This window comes from Periplaneta americana, chromosome 7 (genome assembly GCF_040183065.1).
Source record: "Periplaneta americana isolate PAMFEO1 chromosome 7, P.americana_PAMFEO1_priV1, whole genome shotgun sequence".
Taxonomy (NCBI): Eukaryota; Metazoa; Arthropoda; class Insecta; order Blattodea; family Blattidae; genus Periplaneta; species Periplaneta americana.
The window spans coordinates 82,411,666-82,422,390 of record NC_091123.1 but is presented as its reverse complement, the minus strand read 5'-3'; the positions used below and the strand labels follow the sequence as shown (position 1 = coordinate 82,422,390).

At 36.5% G+C, this 10,725-nt stretch overlaps 1 protein-coding gene across 1 annotated transcript; it reads right to left on the bottom strand.

The window, feature by feature from the left end:
- Positions 1-243: 243 nt before the first annotated feature.
- LOC138703228 (facilitated trehalose transporter Tret1-2 homolog) lies at positions 244-7,902 on the bottom strand. Its single transcript, XM_069830940.1, has 2 exons — positions 7,729-7,902; positions 244-2,104 (listed from the first exon to the last, which is right to left on the bottom strand). The coding sequence occupies exons 1-2, from the start codon at positions 7,838-7,840 to the stop codon at positions 744-746; spliced, it is 1,473 nt and encodes a 490-aa protein (XP_069687041.1). The 5' UTR covers positions 7,841-7,902; the 3' UTR covers positions 244-743.
- Positions 7,903-10,725: the final 2,823 nt, after the last annotated feature.

Genomic DNA, 10,725 nt, shown 5'->3' with positions numbered 1-10,725 from the left:
TCATATCTATTTAAGATGTAACAGCAAATAATAAAATTTGCAAATAGATAAATCATATCGATTGAGCATTTAAAATAAATTTATCATCTTATGAGAAGACGGAGCAAATGGGTAAACTGTAACAAATGTATGGTGAAGAAGTCATGGACTGTAGAGTAGTGTTAAATAGCCAAGTATTTCTGAGAAGATGGGAAATGTCCGGATTATGGTGCACAGGAAGTTAAGATAACTACAATGCAGAAATTTCAAGACTTCTAAAAATGTTTGTCTATTTTCAGCAATTGTACAAACAATAATAATAGAATTGCATTTTAACTGAAAGGGATTATTGTGAAAATAAATATGTATAAGATGGCACAACTGTGTCATTGTCACTCAGAAGAGTTGTATTTAGGCATTTTTTTTACAATGCCACGTACACATCCGTGAGTTTGGATAGTGTTATATTCGGTTTATAAAATATTTTCTTAAAATGACTTGCATGTGTAAATTAAAATTGAGGCGTTTTCTGGAACAGGAACTTAAGTACAAAATCTTCAAGTCCAGCATTAAACATTTTGGTCTGGTATAACGGCATTGCGCAGAACGACATTTAAATGCATCTAGAGGGCTCTGTGTTGGCTTGAGGGAAACAATATTTTGTAAGGAGGGGAAGTTTTATTAAGGATTCAGTATATGCTGAAAACGGAAAAACGACTTAACGTACGTTAAGTTATTATTCCAGAGAATGCCTTAGTTTTGTTTTAGGTCTCACTCTTTATGTAAGAAGTCCTGTTGGAATGCCTTCCACTGTTTAATTCTTGTTGTATCGATTCCAGACTTCTGTTCTTGGTTTCTGGAACAAAAAATATACAAAATAGCAAACCACCTAAGCAAACAGCAGTGAAGAGCCAGTAACATCCGTGAAGGCCGAACAAGTCCGAGATATTGGTAAAGAACTTTGTCACAAGAAATGCGTTGAACCACATCAACGAGAGACTTAAAGTGATGGCAGCGGTTCTTAATTGAGGAGAGAACAATTCGGGTATCATGAGAAATGCTACAGGAGACACACCTAACGCAAGTGCCACAAAGTACGCTGATAAGCACACGACGGGTAACAATGACACACTGCTCACATCTATGTCGCGGGACCTACAGAAGAAGTAGCCTCCGATAGCACCGAGGCACAACGCCATGCACACGTTGGAGACAATGAGGAGAACCTTGCGGCCAGCTCTGTCCACCAGAACAGTCGCCAGAAGGGACCCGATGATTTGGAGGGCACCCACTATGATGGTGGAAACATTGGGTGACAGAGTGCTGCCCGCCTCGTTGAAGATCAATACCGTGTAGCTGAGAAGAGGGACAACTCCACTAAATTGGAGATTTGTCACCAGTACTATGGAGATAATGAGAGCTCGGCGCGGTCCTCTTGAGGTCAGGATCTCTTTGATTGGAGAAGACTTCACTGATTCTTCTTTGGAACCTAGAGATGCTATCAATTTATTCAACTCTTGTTCAGTAACACTGCTCTCTCTACGTCTTAACCATCTTAAGCTCTTCATTGCTTCAACGAAGTTTGTTTTGTTCACATGATATAATGGAGTCTCTGGCATGAAGAAGAATCCTACAAGGTAAATACCGGAGCCAACAAGTAGCAAGTAGGACGTCACTTGATAAGCAGTGTATGATCCTACTGTGTAAACGAAGATAACGCCGAAGTAACTTACAAGGACGTAGAAACTTCCAAGTGTACCTCGCACACTGTCTTCAGCAATTTCTGTAACGTATAGGGGGATGAATACTGTAGCACTTCCGGTGCCCATGCCAGTGAGGAAGCGAGCGAAGTACAGAGCGGTGACTGAAGTAGCAGTGATGACGAGGATCCAGCTGATGATGAAGGGTACAGCGACGAGATAGCCGGTGAGCTTGCGGCTGCAGCGGTGCGAGATATAGACGTAGAGGGGCGTGGCGAACATGGCTCCAAGGCAGAGCAGGCACCCTAGCCAAGAGCTGCTCTCGTCTGAAATCTGCCCCACTGGAGAGGCCTCTGACTGCAGGAACGGCAGCATTGGTGCCGCCCATCCCAAACCGGCACCGTGCAGGAAGGAACTGATGTTTACTGAACAAAATAAAGTAAGAGACATCACTTGTACTGCAGAAATAAAAATTTGCTTTACGAAATACTTAATCACAAACACAGAAAACAGTTCATGGTGATATTACACTTTTACTACGTCACTACTTTTGACCATTAAACAGTACGGAACGACGTGTTTCTACCAATCATAGCTACTTACCCCATAATTTTTATCACCTCCCTAGCATTTGTTTTTTATCACCTCCCGTGCATTTGTTTGTTTTTATCACCTTCCTAGCATTTGTTTCTTTGTCAACATTGTACCTTCAATAATTGCACCTTTTAAAATGATTCTTGTTTATGTCATCATCGTTAATTAAAACTTTTCTATCATTTATCTTGTTTATATTATTTAGGTTATGTTATAGCTTCTGCTGTATGAGATTATGGATAGTCACGTATCATATTGTTTAATATATATTGATACAATTGAAGTGGAATGAAACTGTTTTAATAAAAATGAAACTGAATCAACAAGGCCTTCTTGACTAATAATAATCGTCCCTAGAGTTCAATGAAGATTGTTTAGTTGGCACAATTGGCAACAAGAGAACACTGATCATAACACACTATTGCCATCTAGCAGAATATTTGTACTGATGAGATGGTACAATAATACATTTTCAAGACAGTATAGTACGTATTTTAGTAAGTCAATATTTTTATTATATTAGAGTACTTTATTTCTTATAATCTTTATATACTTTTTTTCTAATCGTGTAATAGTCAATTAAATTCGACTCGAGTTTTGATTTTCTCTAGATAAATAAACACCTCTAGTGAGATTACTGTAGATAATTATTTTAAAATTTCTCGTTAATTTTATTAATAGTGTTTTGTGTTGAAAATTATGCTACAAATTTGTATTAATTTCGCACTTATTTCCGGATAAAATTAATGAGTATGATTGAAATTGAAGTTAAAAACATTAATTAGGTTAACAGTTAAGTAGCCTATGTTAACACGTATGAGTGGTGTTCAAAACCTTTATCGCCAAATTACAATTTTTATTTTATATAATATTTTCTGGCTTAGTTGTCTCATGAGTGATGCCTTACCGGTGTCACTTATGAGGTTCAAACTTATCTTCGGACAGTTGACTATACAATAATCAGTATTATCAGGCATATCATCAAACTGCAACATAGAACAAGTTGTGCCATTTTCCTTCTTCACAGTTGGTTTTCTGTTTTTACAGTTAGACTAACTCATATTTAGAGAAAAACCTCTCGCTATCAGCTTTTGATACAGGTAACCAATGATATTGAATGGATTAAAAAAAAAGTGGTAATACTCTTCTTTTGCTTTCAGTGCTTACAGTGCAGTTACAGTATCAAATCTGTTTTTCTTTATTGTCATGGCTTAACTGTTCAACAATGGTACAAAGTTCTTTCGTAACAAAGAAGTAAATCAAAACTTGAATTTAACATTCACGATTGTTTTTATGTGTAAAGTGTCGATTTTTTTTGCAACTTGAAAAAATGTAGCTACATTTTATAGCCAAAATAAAAAAATAACATATTTCTAGAAAAAAGGCGAAATTCTCAAGAATTCGCGAAGAAAAAGTCATACATCCAAACTACTGAAATACATATAAAATGCTTCTTGTTCCATTTTATTTTTAGAAATAAAAAACGTTCTCGTTTATCGCTTATAAGAAAACTCTTGCCTTTGATCATATAATGTACTATATGGTTAGTCAGGCACGGTTTATTAAACGCTGCATATTTTAAATTTAATTCAATGGTAATTCGGTTAACACAATATCGATTGCAAGATTATTTTTTAGAAATCGTGTTTTTCAGAAAAATTTTCTCTTCAGCAGAACGTTATAGTAGTAAAGTACCATGTTTTGGATAATGCATTAGAGATCTGTGTTGTTAGTCAAGGCACTGGGCTATGTTGTATGTGAATGTACATTTTTCTGATAGTCGAACAATATTTATAATATTAACAGCGCTCTACAATTTGTTTACTAAACTGTACTATAAATCTTTTGGAAATACAACTCATTCCAAAATTAAAAGTTATAAAAAATAATGGGTTTGTGTATAGTTTTACTATGCTGTGTATTTTTACGTAGAACTGCGTGTTATTGCGTTCACTTGTTGACATTTGCATAACTTTATATGCCCTATAGAACTAAGTGTGGGTGATATGAGAATTGAAACGTAGTTGTGTGGGATTCATAATTTATTGGGCGAAAAATCGTGGTATAACCAAAGCCACCGTTTCTGGTGTGTGAAATAAGCAATGGGAACGTTGAGAGCGAGTACTGGCATCTTCTTATCTTTGCCGCAGTCTTAGGCAAGAAAGCTGAGAACTGTGATTGACAGATTCCTGACGTGATTACTGTTTAGAAGATGGTACCATCTCAACCGAAGTGGCAACATATGCCACTGACTGGGCAGTGTACACAAGGACACACCCCAGAAACGCAAAGTGCGAGTTCTTGCCTTTGCCGCAGCAATGGTCAATGGCAACTGTGATTGGTAGACTGCTAACGTGACGTGTCTTTTGGTGGTACTGTTCTCAGCTGCACTGGCAACAAATACTCATTGACTAGATTTTTACTTACGGACCGCTGGTGCTGGCTATACCTACAGATTCATTGGAGTCAAATATGGCAAGAACAGGGCAATGATGTGAGAAGTATGATATGTGGCGGCTGCATCGCAAGCAGTCCAAATTTCTTATGAAGACCCTGTCGATGTACGACCGTCGATTGTTGTACAAGGAAGGTGGCATTTTCTCTTCTGGATACGTTTATGTTGAAATAGCCGAGGAGCACCGTGGGCGTGTCGTGGAAGTGCAAGGAGAACAAGGAGAAGACAAGGATAACAAGAGGAAAACAAGGAGAGAACAAGGGGAAGACGAAGGGAATAGAATTAAAAGAAGGAAATGCAAATATAAGAAGGGGAATGCAAACAGAAAAGGAAATTACTATCAGAAAAGGGGGACTACTAATAGAACATGGGGATTAAAAACAGAGCATGAGGATTATAAGCAGAACAAGGGGAATACAAGCAGAACATTGGGAACAGAAGTATAAAAATGGAAATATGGAAGAAACTGGAGAATACACGGAAAAGAAGGATACAAGGAGAACAAGGGGAATATCAGAAGAATAAGGGAAATACAAGGAGAACAAACGGAAGAAAAAGAGTATATAGAATAGAAAAAAATAAACTGAGAACCAGGGGAGGATATGAAGAACAAGAAAATACAGAGTGAACAATAAGAATACAAGGAGAACAAGGGAAGACAAGGAGGCATACAGGGCGGCAATAAGAAGAAGGGGAATACAAGGAAAAACATGGGAATACAAACATAAGAAGGTACGACAACAATTAGAATGCAAAAGAAATACAAGGAGAACCAGGAAATTCAAGAATAATAAGGGGAATACAAGAAGAATATGAGGACGACGAGAATAACAAGTGGAATACAAGGGCAATACGAAGAGAATACAAGGAGATCAAGAGGAATACAAGGATAACAATGAAAAGACATGGAGAACAAGGGTAAGGCAAGTAGAAGAAAGGGAATACGAGGAGATAGGAGTTTTATTATTATTATTATTATTATTATTATTATTATTATTATTATTATTATTATTATTATATAACGGTCAATTTCCAAGTTACACCTCATACCTATTGAGGCGAAGGACGTAGTTCTGCGTCAAAGTATTGTAACTGGTGTGACCGTCTTTGCTCTTGTCTTCGGCTACTTCTTGCTTATAAATTATAAGTAACTTCTATTACTGTTAAGACTCAGCTTGAGTCATTTCTGCTATATGTTGGAGACTGGGAAGCTATTAGTAGGGTTGTTGACTCATCTCATCCTTACCTTCAAGGAACTGGTTGCAGAAAAGGATCTACTTTAATCGTCTACACGTAAAAGAACTTTCGTCGCCCCTTCCGCACGCACGCACGCACGCACACACACACACACACACACACACACACACACACACACGTACACACACGCGTGCGAACCCAGATTTTTATGCAAATACAAATTCTGAAATGTGCTTTCATTATATAGTTAAGACAAAATAAAAAGAAAAAAAATCATACATCTTAAAAAAAACTGAGAGCAGTTTGTGACTCATAATTGGGATTAGAATTTTTGTATAATAAATACAGTCACTACAATGGCCCTTTCCAGCCTTTAACAGATTGCTCATCCCTATGTTAAAATCGGTAGCACTTTGAAGAGAATAACCGCCAGGATCGCCACCCGTCCGCCGTAAACGAACACGAGATGGCAGTACAGTCACTAATGCAATTCAAATGGCAGTTATGACGTGACTCTTTATGCAATAACTAGATGGCAGCATAGTAAGCCTGACAAAAATTATTACCGTCGAAGCCTATAAGGCCGAGCAATCTGGGTATATATTATCTAGGATTATAGTAAAGTGTGGACTCTCGTTCAAAAAGAGAGAAATATGCAGAAATGATATACAATTAAAGGTTTCAGAAAAAATAAAGTACAATACAATTTTGGACAAGAGGTGAAATAAGGAATTTAAACAAATTTAAAGTTGAATTAGTCATTGATAAACTGGAGATATAAAAAACAAATACTGGATCCAACATATTTCGATAATAAAACAGAATATCTGCAATAGAAATAAGAACAAATACAGGATTTGTAGGTGAAAAGGAAGATATTTGTAAAGATTACTGGATAGGAATGTGCAGACCCAGAAACAAAATTCAGGTGGCCGAAATTTTGTTTCTGGATCTGTGCAAAGACTTGAATAGTTATTTTTGATGATTTTAATTATGATAGAATAGAGTGTTTGATTTCAATATATTTATTTTATTTTATACAAATTTTAGTATCCAATGAAAGTCGTTCTGATTTGCTTCTGTCAGAATTGTATTTTTGTAACCGGAGAGTGTTTTATACAACAAAAATACAGTACGTTTTCTGTTTCATAGTACATCATTGTTACAATCTACAATTTTCATAAACTGCAACAGCAGGGTCTAAGGTTGCCGAATGTACAGAAGCATCAAGTACTAAAATCACTAATATATGCCTATTGCAGTAACGATTACGGTCCAACAAAATATCGCTTTCTTCACGAAGAAAAGGACACATCTGCAAAGTATGGAAACATTTTCGTCACCGAAATATACTGTATATCTATTAAAAGTAATCGAGCAAGGTAATTCAATTGCAATATAAAAGGAAAACGGTTAAAATGGGTAGTCCATGTAATAAGATCCTACTAAATTACCTACTAAAAATATTTAACTTCAAAAGTTGAAGGTGAAAGATAAAAAAAAAAAAAAAACTATCAAAACTCTGATGGGAAGGGGGCGCTGTTAAAGACATTATACTCTTTGGGAAAACAAATTGACGAGCATTGGCACTGAATACAGAAGCCTGGTAGAAATTTCAAAGGATGTTTATGGCCCAGAGATGGCTGTTATACATGATAATAATGATGACAGTGATAATGATAATGATGATGATATTTTTTATGTTGCTCAAAATTAATGCACAATATATTATATCTAGCCTATATGCGGGTTCTTCTAATTACAATTAAATATTAAAATTTATGGAATAATAAAATCACTAACCAGTAATTGTAGCGATGTATTGAGGTAGTTTCTTTCCTTCTGTTTTACGCATATTCGTTCCAAAACTTTCATTCTTGTCAGCTATTTCTTCAGTTATGTTTGGCATTTCCATCCTTCTTGATTGTACCTGTCGACTGCGGATTCTTATTAACGTCACATGGTTATTCACTTATATTTGTTTCTGTTTTCGTATTGCGTGACATCATGCTAATTTTAGGCTACAGAAGTGGATTTCTCTCTTGATTTATTACAGCTTCTCTGTGACTTACAGAACTACTTTGAAAACAATCCACTATCTCAAGGGCGCCATGTTCTGTAATAGTTACAGATAGTAAATCATTCATTCCATATCTAAAGAGATAAATTGAATTATTAATTTAGATTTATAGCATCATATGGTGCAAATTTTCTATTGTTGAGAGCATTTGTATTATTCAGTGGTTCTCTTCATTACATCATTCACTTCTCAAGGAAAATTTTAGTATTAATTTCAGAGAGTGTTAAGTACTTTATCCTCCTGTATGATTACCAGAAATAAATTATGACGTTATTCAAAGTGAATTAAAACCAACTAACCCCATCATCAAAGATAATGATGATTATTCCGTCTTCCCATCTCTTTCTCGGACTTCTAAGATTCTGTTCTCCTTCTAGGCCGGTAATTCACGAATTTTAATCAATTTTCTTATCGAAATGTATCATCATCATCATCACTCCTCAGCACTATTGCATTTTAAATATAACCTATTTTAGAAAAAGACATAGTCGGATATACAGGGAGCCAGGTTTTTGGCTCAGTTCTCGAATTTGTTTACATTTAATAAGTCCTTTAAAATATTGATGATGGAGATATCATTAGCACTTAATAATGTCTGCAAAAGAATTTTGCCCTAATCTAATGAAAATATATCAGTCTATTGCCATGTCACACAGGACTGTGAGACGCATAAATATACTTTACTAAACAATTATGAAAATTAATTTATGAGCAGATAATGTGCCTCAAATATATTTTAATATTATTTTACTAAGCATTTAGCATTAAAACACGTCACAGGTTCGATTACGTATTTGTAAGTTAGTGATAATATTGTACTTCATGTATTATACAGTGTGTCCACATGAAACATTTACAATTTCAGATGTAAATAACCAATTATTGAGATACGATATCAGGATGCTGTTTTCTACATGTTAGGCTAATCAGAAACTGTCAATGTTTTTTGTGAGACTTTTGTTGGATTGTTGAAATGCGTTGTTTGGTTAATTTTGACAGTTTCTATTTAACACGTAGAAAACCGCATCCAGATATCGTATCTCAATAATTTATTTACATCTGAAGTTGTAAAGGTTACTTGTGGACACCCTGTATTACTCCAACTTTAAAACACTCCATGTCGTCCACACCTGTGGAGTAACGGTCAGCGCGTCTGGCCGTGAAACGAGGTGGCCCGGGTTCGATTCCCTGTCGGAGCAAATTACCTGGTTGAGGTTTTTTCCGGGGTTTTCCCTCAACCCAATATGAGCAAATAGTCCACACCTGTGGAGTAACGGTCAGCGCGTCTGGCCGCGAAACCAGGTGGCCCGGGTTCGATTCCCGGTCGGGGCAAGTTACCTGGTTGAGGTTTTTTCCGGGGTTTTCCCTCAACCCAATATGAGCAAATGCTGGGTAACTTTCGTTGCTGGACCCCGGACTCATTTCACCGGCATTATAACCTTCAACTCATTCAGACGCTAAATAACCAAAGATGTTGATAAAGCGTCGTAAAATAACATACTAAAAAAACACTCCATGTCATAAAATTGAGGCATCCAGTGAGAGAGTGATCTATGCCGAAAATTTTCAATTTTGTGTTATTGGTACTTTCATGAAGTACACAAAGTGTTCTCTTTGTATACATAATATTATTAACTTCTGTGACATCCTTCCCAGTTTATTTTGCAAAGTTAATTTTCGTAATTTACTTCAGTCGCATTTCTACGGCGAGAGAGTGATCTATGCCAGGCGGAAAAAGATTTGCGGAACCTGTCGTCTGCACGGAATAGCCAATTGCCGCGTCTGTTTCTGTTCGACTGTTCAGACAGGCCAATAGCCACGTCTGTTACTGGTGACGTGATAGTTGTTGATATCATGGCGGACGGTGAAGGAGAGTTAGAAGCGAGCAGCTGTGAGAAATCGAGAAAACGAGTGAGAAATGATGAAAAATGGAAAAGAAAACGGGCTAAGGTGTGTAGGAATTTAGGATTAGAATACGTTAGTGACAAAACACGTAAGATTGTTCCAGCAAAGCAGGAAGGTGTTGGGTGTAATTGCAGCGGCAGAACAGAGGCAGCTAATGTGAATTGGTGTAAATCTCACGTGCTCACAGAAAATGAGAGGGATGAAATATTCTGTCAATTTTATAAAATTGGGGATTATAATGCGCAAAATGCTTTTTTTATTTGGACTGATAAGTCGACAAGAGTGTAGTGGCATTTACTTGAAGAAAAGGAAGAACGAAAACTCTAGTAGACGTCACGTGTCGTTCATATACCGTGTCTTTCATGGGCAGTTGAATAGGGTATGCAGCAAGGGGTTTTGTGATGTTTTCGGAATTTCGAAAAGACGCCTTTCCACTGCTAGAGGAGATAGGAAGGTAAATATAAGCCAATCTAATGGAAACGATTCAGAAGATGAGGAGGAAGGTTGTAACACTTCAAAAGTTTCACCCCCTGTTGATCGCAGAGGTAAGCATCGGAATTATAAACATAAAACTAGTGATAGCGATGAAAAATCAGTGATCGAGCATATTACGAAATTTCCTCTGTATGTAAGTCATTATTGCAGAAATAAATTACAGAAAAAGTATATTAAGGCTGTTAAATCTGTTGCTGAGATGTATAGGCTTTACAACGAAGAGAGAGAGGCTCTAAATCTGAATAGTGTGAGTTACGACATTTACAGAACCATATTTAATACACGGTTCAATATAGGTTTCAAAATGCCTCACACAGTTA

Excerpts from the sequence above, each read along its gene's own strand:
- LOC138703228 (XM_069830940.1), bottom strand. The coding sequence starts at position 7,840 with ATGGAAATGCCAAACATAACTGAAGAAATAGCTGACAAGAATGAAAGT. Across the intron at positions 2,105-7,728 it reads ATACATCGCTACAATTACTG|TAAACATCAGTTCCTTCCTG; the intron begins GTTAGTGATTTT and ends TATTTTGTTCAG.